This window comes from Meles meles, chromosome 3 (assembly GCF_922984935.1).
Source record: "Meles meles chromosome 3, mMelMel3.1 paternal haplotype, whole genome shotgun sequence".
Classification (NCBI taxonomy): domain Eukaryota; kingdom Metazoa; phylum Chordata; class Mammalia; order Carnivora; family Mustelidae; genus Meles; species Meles meles.
In genome coordinates, this window is record NC_060068.1 from 105986759 (window position 1) to 106009553 (window position 22795).

General features: G+C 51.5%; 2 protein-coding genes across 5 annotated transcripts in view; one reads left to right on the forward strand and one right to left on the reverse strand.

Moving 5' to 3' along the window:
* NRG2 (neuregulin 2) overlaps positions 1 to 9435 on the forward strand; it is a 177348-nt gene extending 167913 nt beyond the window's left edge. For all 3 annotated transcript variants that reach the window (XM_046000151.1, XM_046000150.1, XM_046000152.1), the window contains 5 exons: positions 143 to 245; positions 2582 to 2705; positions 3034 to 3161; positions 3938 to 4165; positions 6344 to 9435. In XM_046000151.1, coding sequence (XP_045856107.1) covers positions 143 to 245; positions 2582 to 2705; positions 3034 to 3161; positions 3938 to 4165; positions 6344 to 7097 — 1337 coding nt within the window. In that variant the 3' untranslated portion in view covers positions 7098 to 9435. The remainder of the gene's footprint in view (positions 1 to 142; positions 246 to 2581; positions 2706 to 3033; positions 3162 to 3937; positions 4166 to 6343) is intronic.
* A 90-nt stretch (positions 9436 to 9525) lies between these two features.
* The window catches only part of PSD2 (pleckstrin and Sec7 domain containing 2), a 50172-nt gene continuing 36902 nt past the window's right edge, over positions 9526 to 22795 (reverse strand). Inside the window, exons 9-15 of one of the 2 annotated variants that reach the window (XM_046000154.1) lie at positions 21551 to 21594; positions 20282 to 20472; positions 20036 to 20106; positions 19444 to 19601; positions 18375 to 18519; positions 16912 to 17055; positions 9526 to 12760 (exon numbers count right to left, since the gene is read on the reverse strand). In XM_046000154.1, coding sequence (XP_045856110.1) covers positions 12551 to 12760; positions 16912 to 17055; positions 18375 to 18519; positions 19444 to 19601; positions 20036 to 20106; positions 20282 to 20472; positions 21551 to 21594 — 963 coding nt within the window. In that variant the 3' untranslated portion in view covers positions 9526 to 12550. The remainder of the gene's footprint in view (positions 12761 to 16911; positions 17056 to 18374; positions 18520 to 19443; positions 19602 to 20035; positions 20107 to 20281; positions 20473 to 21550; positions 21595 to 22795) is intronic. The other variant, XM_046000155.1, reaches the window with a different exon arrangement.

The following is a 22795-nucleotide window of genomic DNA, read 5'->3' on the forward strand; positions in this document are numbered from 1 at the left end:
GGAGATGCAAAGGAGCTGGGAGGCCCTGAACTGGAGGGAGCCTGAAGCTTTGGGGGCAGGGAGGGGGGCATCTTTGCATCACTGTCCCCACAGATCTGCCTCGTGCCCTGCCCCCTCACCTCCTCTTTCTCTGCCTCTGCAGAAGCTGAGGAGCTGTACCAGAAGAGGGTCCTGACTATCACCGGCATCTGCGTGGCTCTGCTGGTGGTGGGCATTGTCTGCGTTGTCGCCTACTGCAAGACCAAGTGAGTGTCAGACACTCAGGCCAGTGCCTCCAGGATGGCCTTTGTGAGGACAGTCTCTCTTCCTCCCCCTAACCCTCCTATGCCCCCAACAGCCTCTTCAGGGGCCTCTGTAGCTGATACAGGGCCAAAGGGCTAGGCCAAGAAGCAGGAGCAGAGAGGGTGGAAGAGACTGGCCCCAGGGGAGTGAACAGAATCGCCAAAAGCACAGATCTGGGTTCGAATTCAGCTTTCCCATGTCCCACGACCCTGAGCAAACTGATGGACCTCTCTGAGTCCTCATCTATAAAGTAGGAACGATCCTAGTAGGTACCTGGGAGGACACATGTGGAGGACAGATATGAAGGAGAATCTGGCCTGTCAAGAAGGCACCACAAGGGGGCACCTGGGTGGCTCAGTGGGTTAAAGCCTCTGCCTTCGGCTCAGGTCATGGTCTCAGGGTCCTGGGATCCAGCCCCGCATCGGGCTCTCTGCTCAGCGGGGAGCCTGCTTCCTCCTCTCTCTCTGCCTGCCTCTCTGCCTGCTTGTGATCTCTGTCTGTCAAATTAATAAATAAAATATTAAAAAAAAAAAAAAGAAGGCACCACAGGGGCAGTATTGGGGGTAGGCAAGCACAGAAAGGAAGGCTATATTCCCAGGGGCCAAAGAGACCTCAGGAGGCACTGTCTAGTCCCACATGGGAGAGGTCTAGGCCAGAACACAGAGAAGATGGGGCCAGGTCACCTCTGGGCAGAGGAAACATGAGGGCAGAACCTCAGGGCAAGGGAAGAAGGGTGCAGAAAGGGGACTAGGGCTGTTCCCAGAGAATAGTGGGAGCTGACAGGCAAATGCTGGAAAAGGATCGGTTTCCTAGAGCATGAGCAGCCCAGACTAGTTGGAACAAAGGCCTGGGGTCAGCAAAAAGAGAGGCATGAGTCTAAGGAGATGGCTGGAAACCAGATGGTACCATAGGGCACTGAACCCCAAGCTAGGGGGCCTGGGTTTATCCTGTAAATGATAAGCTCATGACATCTGTAGAGTGATGTAGTGCAGAAAAAATGATAGGTCTGTCCTGTTCATTCTTATCTGGAAAGCAAGGGTCTGGGCATAACCACCATTCAGGGTACTGAGTTCTTCCATCTTGACTCCTGCTGTGCCTATCTGTGGGATCTAAGGCCTGCCAGCCTTGGGAGTTAAGGGTCAAAGTGCCCAGAGGAGACTGGGCCCAAAAAGGAAAACTGTGATCAAGAACTGGGGGGGTGGGGGGGCGCAAACCCCTATTCTAACTACCAGTGCATTTATGCATTTCTTGGACAAACTTTCATTCGATGCCTGCTGGCTACCAGGCCCTCCACCAGGCGCATGGCCAGTGCTCTAAGCAAGGTGTCCAGTGTAACGGGTTACGGTTCAGGGGTGCCTAACCTCAGCTGGAGGCCAAGAAGGGTTTCCCTGAGGAAGGAGCTTTTAGGCTGAGCCGGGGAGAAGAGCAGGAGCTGGCAGGTGAGGAGGCTGAGTGCATTCCAGTGGGGAGTCGGAGTACACGTGCAGAGCCACAGAGGCCAGAGGAGGCCGGCACTGGGGAGGGGCAGGAGCAAGCCCTCCAAGAACACAGCATACTAGGTTATAGGCCAGGTATAGGCAGAGAGGGCCGTGAGCGAGGGCCCATGGAGGGTGTTCAGTGGGGGAGTGACATGACTGGGCTTGATCTTTACAGGACAGAGGTACTGGGCACCTAATATGGCCGCAGTAAAGTAGTCCCACGAGCTCCTGACCACAGCTCCGTGTCTGATTGTCCTCAGTGCACTTGACTGAAAGTACCTTGCTCATTAATTTGTTTATGTGTCTATTGCCTCCCCTACTGGTCTTCGAGTTCCATAAGGGTAGGGATTGTGTCCGTTGAGTTCTCTGTTCCAAAACAGCATCTGGCACATAGTAAGAACCCAAGAGAGAGCGAGGGAATGAATGGATGGACCAGTGCTTGAGTATTTCATCAGCTCTTAATTCTCAGTGGACTTTGCACTGGGTTAGGGGTCACCCAGTTTAAGATGAGGAAAGTGCAAAGTGGCGAGAGTAAGTAAGAGTAAGTAACTGACCGAGGATTACACAGCTAGGAAGCGGTGGGGTTCTAGTCTCTCAGCAGAGCCAAAGCTCAGAACCGCTGCACTCAGGTATTGCCGAACTGAAGCTGGTGCTGACAGTGGGGGCGGCAGGGCGGTGGTGTCCTGGCTGAAAGCAGTAGCAGGAGGCTGCCCCGGCATCATGGGGCCAGCGGTTAGAAGAGTTCCCCTGGAGGGCCAGCTCGGGAATGTCATCCTCACTGTGGGGGGCACGTCAGGCTAACACCCCCTTCTTCTGTGCAGAAAACAGCGGAAGCAGATGCACAATCACCTCCGGCAGAACATGTGCCCTGCCCACCAGAACCGGAGCTTGGCCAATGGGCCCAGCCACCCCCGGCTGGACCCCGAGGAGATCCAGATGGCAGATGTGAGTGGTGTTCCCAGAACCCCCTTGGACCCCTCACTGGAGAGCCAGCCTTGTCCTGTGCCCTGCCAGGCCAGGGCAGGGCAACAGCAGGCGCACACCACGCTCAGCCTTGCCTGCTTGCCTAGCCTCACCAGGACGACTGGCCTTGCTTTGCCCACTTCCTCAAGGCATTGATTTGCTGGGTCCTTCGCTGCCCTAACACCAAATCCCTCACCCAGTGGACCGCTCCCCAGCCTGAAACTGAGTGTGTAGCTTCCCCATGCCCAGCAGGAAGGAGCGCCAACCCAGTAACCCATCACTAACTCCCACCCATCTGTATCTGTTGCAGTACATCTCCAAGAACGTGCCAGCCACGGACCACGTCATCCGGAGGGAAACCGAGACCACCTTTTCTGGGAGCCACTCCTGTTCTCCTTCTCACCACTGTTCCACGGCCACCCCCACCTCCAGCCACAGGTGGGCACCGGCGAGGTGCACGTCTGCCTGGGGACATACAGAGAAACCCCCCAGCCAGTTTTGGCTCTGTGTTGAAGGTCCCTCAGAGTCAGAGGCAGGAGGTGGAGCAGACCAGAACCCACCAGCAAACATTCATCCAGATCCTTGGTGGCCCAGATTCCCTTTTCCAGTCTAAACTGACCCCAGAGGAACAACAGCATCCCTGGGCTCCCACCTGACACTGAGTGTTAGCATCATGTTATCCAGCGTTAAGTGCCTCCTCATTCAAACACCCACACCTATTTGATGCCCTCTCTTGGGTTTGCTCATATGAACCTAGTTCCCCATAGCTTCCTTTCCTTTAGAGTGGGGAGGTCTGCCCGCCCAAGCACAAAGGTCCATAGAGCTCAAGAAATACCATAGTTGACCTTCTTTCCTGGGGAGCAGCATGGACTAGGCAGGGCCCCCAGGTATTGGCCACAAGGGCTGCGCTCCTGACATAGGTGGCCAAGGACCATGGGAGTGGAAGCGTCCCCCACAGGGAGCCCTGGGCCGAGGCTAGGGGAAGGATGGTGGCACAGAGGAAGAGGCTCGTGCACATGGCAGCCCACCCATCCACAGGACACTTGGCCGTCCCTCCCCCCTAGATCACTCGGCTCAGAGTGGAGAAGAGCAGTGAGCTGAGGGTGCCTGAAATGCAATGAAGAACCAGGGAGGGGGCGGGCCCTTGGACTACACCTGCTGGGCTGTCCTGCCCCTTCCTGATCCCTCACCTCTCCTCCACCCACCTTCTCCAGGCATGAGAGCCACACGTGGAGCCTAGAACGTTCTGAAAGCCTGACCTCCGACTCGCAGTCAGGCATCATGCTGTCTTCAGTGGGCACCAGCAAGTGCAACAGCCCTGCATGTGTGGAGGCCCGGGCACGGCGGGCAGCAGCCTATAGCCTGGAAGAGCGGCGTGGGGCAGCCGTGCCACCTTACCATGACTCCGTAGACTCCCTGCGTGACTCCCCACACAGCGAGAGGTCAGTTCCTGCCTCATGCCCTCTGCCCCACCCTGGCCAGAGAACTGGCACCACTGGCCCAGGGGTGACCCTTATGGCAACTCAGACACACTCCAAAGATTCTCAGGTCCATATTTCAGCTTGGCCAGCAAGGTCCCTAAGAGGCTCAGTGATCTGCTCAGGGTCCTCAACATGTTCATAACAGACTGGGACAGCAGCTGAGCCAATGGACCCTGGTGTGGAGTGATTGTCTAGTTTAATTGTCCTACTAGGACACTTTTCAAAGTAGAAGTGGATGTTAATAATTAATTGCACTAGAAAATCAGGAACAAACAGAGGCTGTTCCAGAACAAACCAGAACATACGGTGACCCTACCCTGGTGTCACCCAGAGGCCCCATGGCCCAGCGGGAACAGAAAGACACCAAAATGGAGCAGATTGGAGGGTGGGAGGGGAGGCTGTCTGCAAGGAGACTGAGCAGTGCAGGCTGGGAACAAGCCAAGAAAGACTGCAGGCCCTGGCAATATCAGCAACAAGGCCCAGGGATCAAGACACCACTGAGTTTCCAAGCACCAGATAGAGTATGAACCAGGAAACTCCCCTTCTTCCCTGACTCCATGCCAGGAGTCACAGGAGGCCAGCCCTCCACCTTGTTCAGCCCTCCAGTGGCCTTTAGCAAGTGGGATCTGTGGGAAGAGAGCAGAGGAAGGTGAAGAGTACTGGGAACTCTAGGCTGGAGTAGAGGGAGAGGAAATGTTCTCCTGCTCTAACTTGCCCTACTCCATGCCAGCCCTCGCTGAGCAGACCTGCCTGGGGACCCAAAGATGGCCCATCTGGTTCTTGCTCCGGAGGAACTCCGAGCCACGGAAGCAAACTACTGAAGCTCACAGCCACCTAAGGAACATGCTTAGTACAGGCCATCCTACCAGGGCAGAGACCCAGTCTGACTCCAGGCTCTAGGAAGCAGCCAGGTTTCTCAGACCAACCTTTCAAAGCCCAACTCCACCACCTGTGTGATTTGGAGAGGTTGGTCACCCCTGTACCTTGTTTCCTCAGCTGGAAATCATGAGAAACAGTAACTACCATGCATGGTTCCCAAGAAGGCCATCAGAGATCATATGCATGGAGCCCTCTGCCTCCTACCCAGCTACACTAGGTGCAGCTGCTGTTTTCAATCGCAGTAGGACTTCTGAATGGTTGGGAGGTAGAGACAAGAAGAGCACTCCAGGCAAGGAAGCACTCTGAGCTGTTCCGGCATCCAGTTTCAGAACATGGCTAGTGAGTGAGGTGCCCGGGAGCCAGGGTGACCTGTAGGGAGAGTGGAGCTGGCTCTGAACAGGTAGGCCGGGCCAGGTACATGGCAATGGCCCTGGGCTCTACTTATAATGGGGGCCTTGAATGGGTAAGCAGGAACGGCCTCCTTAAGCAAAACAGTGACGGTAAAAGATTGCTCTGGAAAACTGCACACCATGAAGGAGGGGCCCTGGAGTCCGGTAATGACCAGAGCGAACAACTAGGCCTGGAATGGGGTAGAGCAGGGCACAGGGTGTGTTCCAGGAGTTGGGGAATGGTAGCTAATTGGATGTACGTGTGAGGGAGGGCAGAGAAGTAAGTGAGGCGATTCAAAAAAAGAGTAATGGGGACTCTGAGAGCGCTGGAGTGTAAGTCCTGGTTCCCGCCTGCCTCGGTTCAAATCCCAGCTCTACCACTTCCTGGTTTCGTGAACCCTGAGCAGGTCACTTAAATGTTTTGAGTCTTAGTTTTCCTCATGTGCAGTATGGAACTAACCTGAGGGTCTTAGAGTATTGCTGTGTTAGATGAGATAGTACATGTAAAATGCCCCAATCTGAGTCTGACCCAATGTGACCCAATGTAACCATTCAGAAATCCTGATGACTGTGGGCATCCCCCACACGGAAGGATCATTCGGGGAGGATCACCAAGCAGGCACTGGCATTCCATTTGATGTATTTATGGAAGCATCCCAGCGACGCCATGGAATGAGCATTGTGGTTATCCCCGCTTAACAGATAAGGCAACTGAGCCTGGTAGAGGTTAAGAAAATTGCTTAAGGACAGTAAGGAGTGCCACCATGATTCCTAGCCGCGGAGTCCCAGGCAGGACTGCTTCTTTCCGTCGGGATCCACCCCTTTCACCCCACCCCGTAGCCCCCTGCACATGTCTCTGCCTCTCCCGCAGGTACGTGTCAGCACTGACCACGCCCGCGCGCCTCTCTCCCGTGGACTTCCACTACTCGCTGGCCACACAGGTGCCGACTTTTGAGATTACGTCCCCCAACTCGGCGCACGCAGTGTCGCTGCCGCCGGCCGCGCCCATCAGCTACCGCCTGGCGGAGCAGCAGCCGCTACTGCGGCAGCCGGCGCCCCCCGGCCCGGGGCCCGGGCCGGGTGCGGACATGCAGCGCAGCTACGACAGCTACTACTACCCCGCGGCGGGGCCGGGGCCGCGGCGCGGGGCTTGCGCGCTGGGCGGCAGCCTGGGCAGCCTGCCCGCCAGCCCCTTCCGCATCCCGGAGGACGACGAGTACGAGACCACGCAGGAGTGCGCGCCCCCGCCACCGCCAAGGCCGCGCGCTCGCGGCGCGTCCCGCAGGACGTCGGCGGGGCCCCGGCGCTGGCGCCGCTCGCGCCTCAACGGGCTGGCGGCGCAGCGCGCACGCGCGGCGCGGGACTCGCTGTCGCTGAGCAGCGGCTCGGGTGGCGGCTCGGCTTCTGCCTCGGACGACGACGCGGACGGGGCGCTGGCGGCCGAGAGCACGCCTTTCCTCGGCCTGCGCGGGGCTCACGACGCGCTGCGCTCGGACTCGCCGCCGCTGTGCCCGGCGGCTGACAGCAGGACTTACTACTCCCTGGACAGCCACAGCACGCGGGCCAGCAGCAGACACAGCCGCGGGCCGCCCCCGCGGGGCAAGCAGGACTCGGCGCCCCTCTAGGGGCCCCCGCCGCCCGCCGCCCCCTCCGCCTCGCCTGCCCCACTGTCTTTAAGGAGGACAGAGACCACCGCCTGGAGAGAAAAAGGAGGAAAAAAAGAAATAAAAATATTTTTATTTTCTATAAAAGGAAAAAGGTATAACAAAATGTTTTATTTTCATTTTAGCAAAAATTCTCTTATAATACTAGCTAACGGCAAAGACGTTTTTATAGGGAAACTATTTATATGTAACATCCTGATTTACAGCTTCGGAAAAAAAAAAGAAACAACAAAAAAAAAAGAGAGATGGGCCAATTTTTTGACTCTTTAATAGAAACCTATATTGTGGTGCCTTTTGCTGTACGCTAATCTGGAGCTCCTGGAGAGAAGTCGGGTTGTGGGGTGGGGGTTAGGGGAATGTAGGATCCCAAGCTGGCAGGGGTGAGAGGAAGCTGGCAAAGAAGAGGCTGCTGGGTGCTGGTGGGGGCGGGGAAGGGACTGGCCCTGAGGAAGAAAATGAGGACAGTAGCAGCTTTGCCCCCAGGCAGATCTTGAGTCCCCGACCCCCTGAAGAGAAGGCAGGGATCTAGGCTTGGAGCTAGAGCTGGGGTCAGGTAACATTCAGGGGGAGACTTAAGGCGCAGCGACAGCAACCAGAATGGGGAGAGGGCCTCCCTGTTCCTTACAGCTGCTAAGGGAGCGGGGCACTGAGACAGGTCTTCCCGACAGTCCTGGCTCCAGGGAGGGGGCAGCTCTGCCAGGGCCCCAACTTTCCGGCTCCTCCTCCCCGTGGCCTCCAGGATGCCCTTCCGTCCTCTGCAGCACCTTCGTTTACAGGTTGTCTTTTCTATTTTATGCCTGCATGTCCTTTGCATTTCAGATTCTTTAGATTGGATGCATGGTCACGCTGGGACCGAGAAGAGCCACTCCACAGTGTATTTGATTCCCCTTTTAGCAATAAAGTAACACCATTTCTTCCAGACCCCAAGCCACCTACGACTTCCACTCCCTCTCCAGCCCTGTCCTCCCCACCCCCGCAAAACTGGGTCCACTGCTAATTTGTCAAAAAGGTAATTGTTTAAAAAAAAAACAAAACTAAAAAATACACCAAACAAATGGGAACCCTGCCCTAAAATGTCCAAACACCTGACTGTTGACACTTGAACATTTTTATATTATAAATAAAATCAGAAATAACTCATGTTTGACTGTGTGTGCCTAGCCCCCTGGTGGGGAGAGAAGACAATGAGGACCTGGGTGGAGATGGATGGATGCCGGTGTGGAGACTGGAGAGGGCCAGGGTAGTCCCAGGAAGGAAGAGACAGTCCCTCTAATCTACCTGGCTTCAGCCCCTAGGACAGGCTGCAACCCTCCTCCCTTTTCCAAGAATATTCACAAGGTATTCCCCCTACCTGCCAGGGAACCTGTCCAAGGGGCTGATGCATATTACTCTGCTTTGAGCTCAGTCTCAGAACCCTGGCCCAGTTCCTGCCCTGGAGCTACTGGGACTGCACTGAGGCAGCAATTTCCGGCCTACGTGGGTGAGAAGGGAAGGCTTGTGGGGTTGGCACTGGGGCAGCTGAGGCAAGATGACCCTTGCGGCCTCAGGCATGTTACAGACAAAGCCTGGACATGCAAGATGGCATAATGGGTACCCTTGGCTGCCAGGAAGACCACAGCTGCTGCAGCTTGTAAGCCCACAGGGTGTTGTGCTTCTCCCAACTTTATAGCCCCTCAGAGCCAGGGCCTGTCTAAACCTGCAGTCCCTGGTGAAGGCGTAAAGAAGGCAGATGGAGGTCCAGGGTTAAGAAGACTTTTCCCTCGTTGACTCATTTATTAAACCAGTGCCCAGTGCCAGGAACCCTTATGTTCCAGCCAGACACAAGGGAGTCTTCTATCCAGAGGTCTCAGATGGTTGACTTGAGCACACGCATGCACAGATGCCCCCTAGAATGTGTGTGGTCAGTTTAGAGACCTACAAATGAGAGGGCTGGAGAGGCTTAAGGTTGAGAGGAGCTGAGCTCCAGTTCCAGTTCTGCTCTCCTGGGCGGTGTGACTTCTCTAGGCTGCTGTTTCCTCAGCTGTAAAGTGGTGATGCTGACACCTACCTCAAAGGGTTGTTGTGAAGATTATATATAAAGCACCCAGGAATGCTTCTGGCACATGATGCCTATTAATGGTTAACTTGATGATGATAGTATCCTGTGCCTTGCATTCTTGAATCACAGAATGGCAAAAGCTGGATGAAATGGAGGTGATGAGGAAAAGTAAAGAACTAAAGTCATTGTGTTCACTGTGGGGTGCTGGGGAAAAAAGCACCTGTTACAAAGAAACAAAGGAAAGAGTGAACTAGATGGTATATAAACCTGCAAATCACTGATGGCTCCCCGGCCCCATCTGGTGATCTCATCCAGATCCCTTTGCTGGCTCTGAGTTAGTTTACTGTTGGCTTTAAAATTTTCTGACAGCCAATAATTCCTCTATATGACTTCTGACCTCCATGTGAACCCCAATAATCGTGAACGACTTCTTGGTGAACCCATTGACCTTTTCACAAACCCTCAATGTCAAATTGGACCCTTCTGAGGGCTCTGAGTTGCTGTTACCTTCTAAATTTTCAGTCAGAAACCGCCTCTGACTCCAGTGAACCCACCTGACCTCTATGTGAACCCCACTAATTGTGACTGACGTCTTGGTGAACCCTCCCCTGGACTTTTCATGACCCCAGGTAGTTGTATTGAATAGTTTGGTAGCTTGGTTTTCTGTTCTGGATCCTAAAACACCCACCAGGAGTCTAAGGCCAGAACCTAATGGAATTCAGCACCCATTCATTTCACAGGTATGAATGGGACCTGGGAGAGGTGTAGCCAGAGAGGCTCATTTCCCACTCTGTCTCTCAAATTTCTGCCTTGGGATGTCTTTGGTGTGGCCCATCAGGAAGAGGTGTAACCCTGTTAAGGGACTTTCCTACTACCACCCGGTCCTCCAGGAGCACTCAGGACATTCAGGTGGCTTCCTGAATCAGAGTCTTCTTCTCCACTCCAGTTCTTTCTTCTCTCTCCGCCAGGTCAGTTTTGGCTTTCTCCCCAGTGCTCCCAGGGTTCCAAATGGTAATGGTGACTGCCTGTCCCCTCTCCACGAGACTGTGAGCCCCATGTGGACAGAGAGCTGCTCGGTCCTTTTCTCACCACACTATCCTCAGCACCTAGCGCAGTGTGCAGCACTGGTGACCTTCACTGAATGAGAAAATGAAGGTTGAAGAAACACTGTGGTCAAGGGTCAGCCCCCAGAAGTCCCTGAGCCCACAGCCACTTCCCAGGACCACCAGGTGGCACAAACCACTTATTGCATCTCACCCGCAGTCCTCCAGCCCCTGGATTTGGACAGTCCTGGAAAATGGGCATATTACGGGCAGAAGTTGGGGGAAATATGATGGTCCATTAGAATGCAGGAAAAAAAATATATCAGAACTTTCATTTAGGTTTATTTTCATCTCATCTTTTTAAATTTCTATTTTTGTGTATGTTTTATAATGTACATAATATTTTAGTACAGTAGTACATGTATATAATTTACAATAAATAATTATACAATTAAGAAAATGAACTAAAGATTTTTTTTACTGATGGGAGACATCACTAGTGCTCAGGGAAGCCTGTCTGCAGCAGACAGAAACTTGCTCCTCTGCTTTCACTCACCCACCCTCATGAGGTGGAGGGTGGGAAGCTGACCCCAAAAATCAAAGAACTTTGAGCCAGCATGAAGAAAGTACAGAGAGCTCTGTTATGTTACATTGCTCTTTCAAGTTCATTTAAATGAACACTTACTTCCCCTCAGCAAAACGAAGGGCCCGGATGGTTTGGGTATAAAATACACATCAGCTAATCCAAATTAAATAATCTGGATTTAAATCACTATATATTTCCACAGACTCATACATACCTTGCATCAAATGTGAGCGTGCTTGTACATGTTAGGTACTTACTAAGATAACCCAACCTTGCCACTAACTAAGTATGTTACCACTGAGGTCAAATTGCTGCCCAAACTAATCTATTTTAAAAGTATAAAGGACCTGCTCATCATAGCTCACTGAAGGTCCATCACCTCCACCGCTGGTCCGTCTGAGGAATTCAGGGTTTACAAGATACTAGTCTGATCATCTCGTGACAGATTTTTCCATCCTTCTCAGGCATGTCCTTAGCTAGCATTTCTGAGTCACTGGAAGAGTGAAAGAAATACCAGCTTAAAAACCAATCAGCAACTTCTTACTCCACCTTTTCCCAAGACCAGGAATTAATGGCTTCCATAACCTTCCTCCACCAAACATCTCTGGGCTTGTTGACCAGTGGCTGTTTGCTAGGCAGTGTCTTTTATTCCAGGAGCAGTAGCTCTGTACAAGAGGCCACCTCTGGAGCTCAGAGACCTGGCAGCACCAACATAAAGACCAAAATATAAACAAGACCATGGTCCCATCCCACTAACACCCCAGAATGCCCATGGGACAGATGGGGTAGCATACACACACACACACACACACACACACACACACACACTGTCTATTTATTCCAAACATCAACTGTAAGAGCAGTGTAAGTCACAGGTCAGCCGGAAGAGGGGGAAAGGGAGTGAGAGGAGGTCAACACCTTCTCTCCCAGAGTGTCTGGGCCACCAAAGGGCCAGGTAGCAGACTTCCTCACTAACAGGTAGAGTTCTGAAATAGGCATTTCCTATTTTCATCTTATTTCATCTTGATATCAATTCCAAAATCATCTTTAAAGGGGTTCCTTATATATATATATATATAATTCTTATATATATACATTTTTGTCCATATAAAAGAAAGTAGGAGTGACCTCCATGAACAGAAGGTGAGGTGGACACACACATGAGTAGACAGCTTGACATCAAGAGAGCAGGCCAGGGTCCTGGATTATTGCAAAGGGAGGCAGAAGAACAGGGTGTGGTTCCAGAAGCTACGGTGGGGTGGGGGGGCCACGGGTAGAATGGTGCTGGTGGTCCACAGACCTGCTGCTGTTCAAGTCTGAGGAAGGTGGATGAGAACAGGTGGGACCCAAACTGACAGCTGGAATCCAGACCTGCCCTTGGGAACAAGAGAGATGAGGGAAGGAACTTGTGAGAAGGGGAGGAGGGCCTGCAAAGCCCGCTGCCCTTCCTTTTCCTCCAGTGAGATCATGGCTAGAGCATGCACACAACTGGCCTAGAAAATGAGGCTTGGTGGTAGAGAGGAATGTGAGGTCTGGAGAGAAGGTCTGAAGCCCAGATCAAGCCCAGGAAGCAAGAAGATCAGCGCCACAAAGAACATCTCCACTCCCTGGGCCACAGGGCTCTCCACACCCCTCTGGCTGCCTGTCAACTGCCTGGAGCTGGCTCGAGTGGCGCCTGGCTGGAATTGTGCTCACTGACCCCTCTAGGGACATTTGCCTGCCTCTGGGGCCTGCCCATCCACACCAGCTAAGTGTCAGGCCCCGTGGGATCCTTTGTAGCTCTGCTGCCAGTCACAGTCCCGTGGCCCTGACTGAGGGCGGGGCTTGAGTGTGTCTTGCGCAGAGAAGGGTCATCCCCTTCCAGAGTGGCCAGTCGGGCCTCAATCCGCTCCAGGTCGTCTGAGCCCACTTTGATTTTCACAGCCAGGAGGTGGATATAGGTTTCATAACGGCTTTTCTAGAAAAAAGGCAGAGAAAGGCCAAAAACAAAGTCAAAGGACAAACAAGAAAATACAAAAAAAAAAAAAAAAGTATTTGGACCTTATGTGACAAAAGACTAATTTCCTTAATATTCAGTGTTCTCACAAATCAATAAAAAGGAGATAAACAATCCAATTAAAAAATAGGCAAGGGGCACACACAGAACTTTAACTCCTAATTTTAAAAATTCAAGTTAAGGGGCAATGATGAGTATGACAGCAAAAGTACAGACAACAGAAATAAAAGTTGACAGATGGGATTACAAAATTTAAAACTCTTGTGTGTCAGGGTGCCTGGATGGCTCAGTCAGTTAAGGGTCTGTTTTCAGCTCAGGTCATGATCCCAGGGTCTTGGATTGACCCACCCCCATCGGGCTCCCTGCTTCAGTGGGGAGTCTGCTTCTCCATCTCCCTTTGCCCCGCCCCCTGCTTGTGTTCTCGTTCTCTCTCTCATAAATAAAAAATAATCTTTAAAATAAAGGTAAAAGTGCCCCTAAATAAAATCTTTAAAAAAAAATCTCATGTGTATCAAAGGACAATCAATAGAGTGAAAAGGCAATCCACAGAATGAAAAAAAAAATTTGCAAATCCTCTGATAAGGATTTGCAAATATCTGACCCTCTGATAAGGATTCTACTATCCAGAATATATGAAAAACTCCTATAATTCAACAACAGAAATACAACCCAACTTAAAAAGGGCAAACATCTTAGACATTTCTCCAAAGAAGACATACAAATAGTCAATAAGCTCATAAAATGACATTCAACATCACTCGTCATCAGGGAAATGCACCTCAAAACCACAAAGAGGTACCCTCTCACACCTATTGGAACATCTGCTATCAGAGAAAAGTCAGAGAGTGAGTGTTGGTGAAGGTGTCGGAAGATTAGAACTCTCATGTGCTGCTAGTGGGAACCATGGCCCACCGCCGTAGGAAACAGTCTGGGGGTGCCTGGTGGCTCTTGGTTTTGGTTCAGGTCATGATCCCAGGATCATGATTCCATGATCCCAGGATCAATGAGATGCAGCCCCCCACAGGGCTCCGTGCTCACCGGGAAGTCTGCTTGAAATCCTCTCTCTCTCCCTCTATCTCTCTGCCATACTCAAATAAATAAATATTTTTTTCCAAAAAAGGAAACAGTATGGTTGTTCTTCAGCAAATTAAAAATAATATTGCCTTGTACTCCAGCAGTACCACTTCTGAGTATATACCCAAAAAAATTTAAGGCAGGTCTCAGAAATATGTGCATACTCAAGTTCATAACAACACTATTTACAAAAGCCAAAAGATGAAAGCAACCCAAATGTCCAGCAGCAGATGAAAAGATAAAGAAGATGTGGTATCTACATACAATGGAATAGTATTCAGCCTTAAAAAGGAAGGAAATTCTAACACCTGCTGCAACATGGATAAACTTGAGCATAAGCCAGCCACAAAAACACAAATTCTGTATTATTCCACTATTATGCAGTAACTAGAGGAGTCTGCAGAGACAGAAACTAGAACAGTGTTTGCCAAGGATGGGGCAGGGGGAGGTGGAGAAGAGTTGCTCTTTGATGGTTATAGAGTTTCAGTTTGGGAAGACGAAAAAGTTCTGGAGATCGAAAAAGTTCTGGAGATCGGTTGCACAACAGTGTGATTAGGCTTAATACTACTGAACTACACATTTAAAAATGGTTAACATGATAAATTTTATGCTATGTGTATTTACAATTTTTAAAAAATTTTTAAGATTTTATTTATTTATTTGAGAGAGAGAGACAGAGATAGAGAACATGAGCAGGTATGAGAAGGAGAAGCAGTCTCTCCGCTGACCCAGGGCCCCGGGATCATGACCTGAGCCCAAGGCAGATGCTCAACCAACTGAGCCAGCCAGGTGCCCTGCACAATTAAAGAATTTTTAATTCAAATTAAAACAGCAATGAGATACCCCTTACTAAACCTATCAGATTGGTGATTAAAACATTCAGGAGGGGCTCCTGGGTGGCTCAGTGGGTTAAAGCCTCTGCCTTCAGCTCAGGTCATGATCCCAGGGTCCTGGGATCAAACCCCACATCAGGCTCTCTGCTCAGCAGGGAGCCTGCTTCCTCCTCTCTCTCTGCCTGTCTCTCTGCCTACTTGTGATCTCTGTCTGTCAAATAAATAAACAAAAATCTTTTAAAAAAGAAAATTTAAAAAAATTTAAAGAAAAAACCATTCAGGAGTGTCTACTGCTGGTGAGTAACATGAACAGAGAAGTATATTCATGAGCTATTTAAAGTATTATAAACCTGGGGTGGGGAGGTGCTGGGTGGCTCAGTCATGAACCATTGGACTCTTGATTTCAGCTCAGGTCATGACCTCAGGGTTGTGAGATCCATCCCTGTGCTGGGCTCCATGCTAGGTGTAGAGCCTGCTTAAGATTCTCTCTCTCCCAGGGAGGTGGGTGGGGGTATGGGGTACTGTGTGACAGGTATTAGGATGGCACATGACGAGATATACAGTGGGTGTTATAAGAAACTGATGAATTAGTGAACTCTACATCTGAAACTAATAATGTACAATATGTTGGCTAATTGAATTTAAATTAAAAAAAAAAGATTCTCTCTCTCCCTCTGCCCCTTCCCCCACCCCTCTCTCTCTCAAAAAAAAAAAAAAAAAAGTTATAATCGATAAACATTTAAGAGGGAAATTCGGCGGACTGTAACTGAGGGCCTGACTCTGAGCTTCCAGCCCTCACCACAGTCAGGAGAGGCTGAGGTCCTAGAAGAAGCAAAGATGAACAGTGAGAAGACACTGTTCTCACACAACTCTGCCACATGAGTAGAAAGACCCTTCACTGCTGGGCTTCACCTCCCCTCCCTCCACACTCCCCCAGTTCAGCCAGGGTAAGTGAGAAAGACCAGAATGCCAGAGTCACACTCAGTTGTTTGGACTAGGATCCTGGCTCCTACACTTCTTAGCCATCACCTCAAGGAAGTGGTCTGCCCTCTCCAAGCCTCAATTTTCCCATCTGTAAAATGCAGATAATAACCCATTTCAACAGAGTTGACATGAGGATTAAATCAATCAGTACAAGGGAACTGTGCTGACAACTGGCAAGAGATCAGTCCATTGTAGCTTTTGCCATCCCTTTTTTTTTTTTTAACGTCGCAGAGAGAGTGGGTCTGAGAAGATTTTGAAAGCTGTACTGCTTTGTTTTTTGAAAGGTCAGGATCTTCCCTGGTAACTCTCCTCTCTTCCTCACACTTCAATAGAAAATAAATGTAGGGGGCGCCTGGGTGGCTCAGTGGTTTAAGCCGCTGCCTTCGGCTCAGGTCATGATCTCAGGGTCCTGGGATCGAGTCCCGCATCGGGCTCTCTGCTCGGCAGGGAGCCTGCTTCCCTCTCTCCCTCTCTGCCTGCCTCTCTGCCTACTTGTGATCTCTCTCTAAAAAGAAAAAATAAATAAATAAATAAATGTAGAAATGCAGAGACTGAGATCAGTGACTTCCTGCCTTTCCTGCCCCAAAGGTTCAGTCTTAGCCTCTATATGGTCCACCCTCCCCAGCAGGTCAATACAAAGCCCAGTCCAAAAGGGACAAGTGGTTCCTGCCTCCCTCCCCGAGGCTGGCTCCCTCTTGTTCAGCTGATGAAGGTGATGCTCCGTCAGCCCCATTTACAGAACATCAGGAGGCAGAATCAGGGTGGGGGCCAGGGATAGGCAAGATGGAGGGGAGGGAGAACTTAGTTGCTGTGTCTGATAAACATCTGTGGAAGAGGAAAGGGAGACAAAAGTGGGATAGGTCGTGCAGGTGGGCTTGAGCTGTTTATGGTTTTGTTATAACAGCTCTCTGAGAGGCTGGGTCATGGGGGGTGTGGAAGTGAGGAGGGCCTTGGAGAAGAGTGGGGGCCAACTGGTCCTCTTTGAAAGACACAAGTGAGGCACAACTCTTTGATGAACAACCGGCAGCCAGACTGCACAGCCTGGCCCGCAGGAGGCCCTGCATGGCTCATGACTGCCTCAGGGGAGCTCCCAAAGTGGAGAACCCTCAAACCAGGAGCCCCCAGCTGCAGAATGATATTGGTGACAGGAGAGGGAGGAGAGCTGGCTTCCTCCTTCTGCCCCAGCCCTGTCCTTCGCAATAGCCCCCAAGTAGAACCCACCTCAAAAGTGAGATAGTGCTCCTTCAGCCGGTTCTCCTCAGCCTCCTTGGACTTGATGCCCTTCTCAATGGGGTGACACCTGTGCTCAGCCAGCTCTGCAGTCACCTGCCTCAACTTATTCTCATGAGAACGCAGCTGCTCCTCCTGCAAAGACAATTCCCGGACTATAAGGTCCCACTCTCAAAATGTCATAGGCGTGAGTCTGCACCTGTCATGCTGGATCTGCTTCCGCAAAAGGAAACTGAGGCCTGGCCAGTGTCATCAAGTATGTGGGGGACCTAAGGGAGTGGTCCTCTACCCTCCTCCTTCCCGCCTTGCTTTCACTGGCATCAGCCCTCCTAAATAAATCCATGGCAGGCTCGGGAGATGAGAGACCCTCACGCTAGAAGGCCCACACAGACACCTGACACAGACACACCATCCCACCAAAACCAGCCCCCCGCACTGGTTCATATGGACTCACACATGCACACACAAACACAGTGGACCAAAGGACAGTCTGGCCATGGCTACGCCTACTCCATACGAGGCACACATTCTCTTGGATTCTTGCCCAGGCACACATGATGGTCAAAGTCCCAGCGTCACACGCAGACAGTCAGAGACACTGTCACTCACGGACAAGTGCGCGCATACGTCTCACCCACCAAAGTACAGGCAGACCGCTTGGTTCTGTGTGGGTGGGCAACGAGCTGCGTGTGTGTGCGCGTGTGTGATGCATGTGTGCAGTGGGGGGGTGTGCCCAGCAGGTGTGCATGCACATGTGAACACAAGTCCCCATATGGTAAATGCGTGCGTGGGCTGTGTGTATGTGGGCACCGTCTGCACACGCACAGGGGCTCTAGGCAGAAGCTGTCGCTGAGGGGCTCAGCGGAGAGACCCAGGACAAGGGCCCACTATGAAAGGGGCCCTGACAAAGACAGGAAGTATGGAGCTCCTCCTGCCCTCTGCTCCCAAGGGGTGCTCCACCATGTATCCTCTCCTCTCCAGAAAACCCCTGAAAAACTCAAGTACTGATGAGCAAGGGTTTTTTTAGGATTAGAAATAAAATACTAGAAGTAAGAAGAGCAAAAGAACCCTAGATGAGGACCCAGCCTGTCTCCCTGTGACACAGCCCGTCCCTGGCTCCCTGTGACACACACAGTCTCTCACATCCAAGCTCAGACATGCACCATGCCCAAGACCCACAATGACATTGACAGGCTGTCACACCATTGGCAGAGAAGAATGCGGGCCTCTGTGTGGTGCCTATATTATCCACCCCACTGAGGGTGGCCTCAGTCTTCCCATCTGCAAATGGACATGGGGTGCAATGGGGATGGAGATCTCTCTCTTCACCCTGTCTCTTAGCCCAAGACCAGGCACCATATAGGAGATGAGGTAGAGACTGCTGAATGGCAGCAGAGGGGAGAGGTGCTGCACTCAGCCTGAGGAGGTGGTGCTGGGGTCCCAGGAGATCATACCTGGCAGAGGCGAGTGGTGCAGGAGGGCAGCAGGGGCCGACAGAACTTCTTCATGGAGCTGACAGCAGCAGGGAAGGAGGGGGCTGAGAAGATGGCAGCTACCAGGTTGATCCTAAGGATCCAGGACAGCATTTCTTCCTTGCTCCTGGGGATAGGAGGAGAGGGGAGAGGGCACCAGCTCCTCACAATAGGACTCCCTGTCCCCCACCCAGCACCCAGGACCCACTGCTATCCTGGCACAGGGTGGGAGTCACTCCTTTCACAAAGGGGGACAAAGGAGTGAGGGGGGATGGCAGAATGGGGGCTGGATGGGTCCAGTCAAGTCTGTGTAGGGAGCTCGCCTCTGTCCCAGCTTCTCGGTTAAGACCTGGATTTTCACATGGAAAAGAAAGTTCTCTAGGTCCAGAGTTAACAGTCATGGGTCAGTGGGCCCAGACTGATCCCTGGATCTCTGGATCCTAGAGGCAACAGGCAAGGGGTATCCCCACTCAGGCCTCTGGTCCCTGCCCCGCTACCTCGCCCACAATGCCCACTCCCATCCTGAGAGGTCATCTACCAGCCTCTCTGCTTTTAAGCTCCTCTGACATATGAAACTCCAATCTCAAGTCGTAGAGTAGGGTGTAGAGGAGTGGACAGAAGGCCTTCCAGGGACACTGTAAGATGAGTCTTTCCAATTCATTTCCCCACCCCAATTTACAGTGAGGGAGGATTCATTACGATCCCATTTGCCCTGATGTAGGGACTTCAGTGTGCACCAGAGTGTTTGGCCTGTTAGAACACAACTGCTGGCCCAGCCCCACAGCTTCTGATTCAGTAGGTCTATGTGGGGCCAGAAAAACTGCATTTCTAACCCATTTCCAGGAGATGCTGACAGGCCCACACTTGAGAACCTGTACTTCAGGGGACCCCAGCTGTCAGTCTGTGCCACGCAGACACACTCACTCTTATGGCTGACATGAGGGCAAGCCGACAGCACCTCACCTAAGGTGGGTGAGGAGCAGGGTGCAGTCAGTCAAGGATGTAGGCCCTGAGCCCAGGGTGGGAGGGAGGGGCTCCCACTCCTACTTACGGTGCCTGGAAGAGGAAGACCCTCCAGTCAGCTGTCTTCAGCTTGAGCACATTGGACTTCTTACTGTAGTCGGAGGCCCTGGTGGCCAGAGCATGGTGCACGCGAATGGCATTCTTCAGGTCGCCCTCGGACAAAGCTTTGTCAGGCCTGTACTCATCCTGGACAGGTGGGCCGGGGGCAGGCAAGCCTCTGTCATCACCAGGCTTGGGTTCACTAACCCACACTTCCTTCACCCTCACCATCCCTCCCTCATGCTGTCACTCCTGTCCCTCCACTCCCTCCACTCTTTAGCTCTTGCTAGTGTGGTACCATGCCCACCCCAGCAAAGCCCACCAGCCACTCCTCTCCACAGCCTGGTTTGTCCCAAGGCTCCGAGCTTCCACTGTGTATCTTCTGAGCCCCTGGGTATTGAAAGATTCCTCCCTGAAAACCCGAAGCTCTGTGAGCCCGAGTCAGGCTTTAATGAGGGAAGGACTCAACATCTGCCTAAGCCCCAGGTCCTGCCAGGGACACTCCGGGCACCACTAGACAGGGGCCGGTTGAAGGACAGCACTGACCCTTCCTGGGTAAGGGCTCTGGGGCAGTCTCTCACCTTCTGTAGATACAGGATGGTCCCTTTGAGCACCGCGTAGAATTTCTTCCAGCCACGCCTCCCACGGGGTGCTAGGGATGGGGGTATGGGTAGTGCAGCCACAACTATGCAGCCTGATACCTCCTCCCCTGCATGCCCCTACATGTCTACCAGGGTGTGCAACCCCAGAGCAGTGACTATGGGGGCCAGAACCTCTCCCCTGAACTAGTATCCTTCCCCATGCCCCTTCCCCCGCCTGACACCCACTCCTCTTGCCATCCATGTCGGCGTGAGTCTTCCGAGTCAGCACACCATGCTTGTAGGTGGTAGCACTGAGAGCCTGCGGGACATCCAGGAAGGGGTTGCCACCATCCAAGATCCGAGTCACTTTCTTGGTGCCTGTCCCAAACTTGTCATCCACCAGCTCAGACAGTGATTTCCTCAGCTCGTCCTCATCACTAGGAAAATGCTAGGCCTGAGCACCATCTCCATGGAAGCCTTAGCCCCACATGGACATGTTCTCTCCCCACCAACCCATCTCTAGGAAAGAGCCAGAGGTAATGAGCAGAGATAAGAAGGTTCCAATTCCAGATCACAGATCTAGATCTTTGATCCGTCTCCTCACTCTTCAATTCTGACCCATGTCCTCTGAGCTGTGATTCTTGGCCTCCAAGCTCTCTCTAATCCTTACCACTGACCACAAAGTTGGAGACCTTACTAGTTTTATTCCTGGTCTTTCTTCTCCTCTTTCCAACCCTGAAAGCCCAGTCCCAGGGAGCAGTGACTGAAGTGGCTGTCCAAGCCCCACAGACACTGTCTGAGCTGGCCCTGGGCCAGCAGATGAGGGCCCTAAAGTTTAGGTTTCCCATTAGAGCCCTGGGAGAAAAATGTCAGCTCTTCCCAGGGTTGTTGGGCTTCCTAACAATCCTTACATTTGTGACCTCTACATGAACCCAAAGACCAAGGTTGCCCTGGGGAGCACAGGAGGCTGGGGCAGCCACTTTCCCCAGGAGCCTCTCAGTCTCCTGACCCAGCAAGGTCACTCCACCTCTTTCCAGATGGCTGGGCACCTCCAGGTCTCACTGCCTTTGCAAGGGAGGAAGTTAGCAGGCAACCAACTCTCTCTACTGCCAAGAGCAGTCACTACATAAATATAGTCATATTCTTAGTGTTATAGGGGGATTCATGCCTCCTGTTTGCCTACCTCCCAAAACGGGAAGAGCTATCATCATTGGAATAGTGCCAATATCCCCAGTACAAAAAATAAGTTGTGGACATCATGAAACTAAAGTCACAGTTTAATTAATTCCATACAAGTTTAACACTGTACACTTTTTATCAAGACAGAAAATGTACCCTAAGGGGAACTTAACACCCGGTGCTGGCCAGCTGGACAGGGGTCACCAGAGCTGTGGTTTGGAAGAAATCAGCACCATGGAGAGTGACAGGAGTGTCCTCCAGGCACCGTCAGCCACTCCCCCTTCTCCTTCCCAGCAATTCACTTTCCCTATACCTGTGCCCATGGGTACTACTCACATGGCCCATTCCAGTTTTTCATTCTTGATAGAGTTGTAAAGGCTCTGGGATAGAGGAAAAGAGAGAGGAGTTCAGATGAAGAGTCAGAGAAATCTCCATCTACCTTTAGTAACATGGCTGCAGTGAGAAGCAACTTTCTAGTCAGTGGGGCAAAATAAATGTTTGATTCACAACTGTTGGATGGGTGAATGAATGAGGGACGGGTGGGTAGATTATTGTTTAGATGAATGGGTATATAGATTTGAGGAAGAATTGGGTAGATAGGTTGGTGGGTAGGTGGATGGGTGGGGAAATGAGTGGGTGGGAGAGTGTTCAAGGGAGTAGGAGATGTATATGTGGATGATGCGTGAATGTGGAGGGGGAGGGGCAGGTGAATGATTTTCTGGGTAGGTGAATGGATAAAAGGATGGGGCATGTGAGGTTGGGTAAATGGGTAGATGAGGAGAAGTGGATAGGTGGGTGTTGGGACTGGGATTATTTAGTCTCACTAGTCTCAATACATTCTTAACAAGCCCTTCTTGATGGTGAAGAAGATAATTATGATAAGAAGAGTGATGGCGACAATGTCCTATTTTTTGGCCTCCAGACCTACTATCCAACTTCCTACCTGGTATCATCATATCCTTTAAACCCACTATCTGAAACTGAACTCATCAGGACACCTGGGTGGCTCAGTCAGTTGAGTATCTGACTCTTGATTTCAGCTCAGGTCATGATCTCAGGGTGGTAAGATCAAACTCTGTATCAGGCTCTGTGCTGGACGTGGAGACTGCTTAAGATTCTCTCTCTCCGGGACACCTGGGTGGCTCAGTGGGTTAAAGCCTCTGCCTTCGGCTCAGGTCATGATCCCAGGGTCCTGGGATAGAGCCCCACATGGGGCTCTCTGCTCAGCAGGGAGCCTGTTTCCCTTCCTCTCTCTCTGCCTGCCTCTCTGCCTACTTATGATCTCTGTCAAATAAATAAATTTTTTAAAAATTAAAAAAAAAAAGATTCTCTCTCTCCCTCTCCTTCCGCCCCTCTTCCTGTTCACTCTTGCACTCTCTCTCTTAAATAAATCTTTAAAAAATAAAAATAAAAAATAAAACTGAACTCCTCATTTACCCCCCAAAAAACCTGCTCCTCTTCCTCCAAGGCAGAGAACTGACCAGGCCTAAAAGGCCAGATTTCCACCCTGGGATTCAACTTTAGGAGAAAACTAGAATCCCTTAATTCCTGGTGATGTTGGAGAAATGGGTGAGTTTTTCC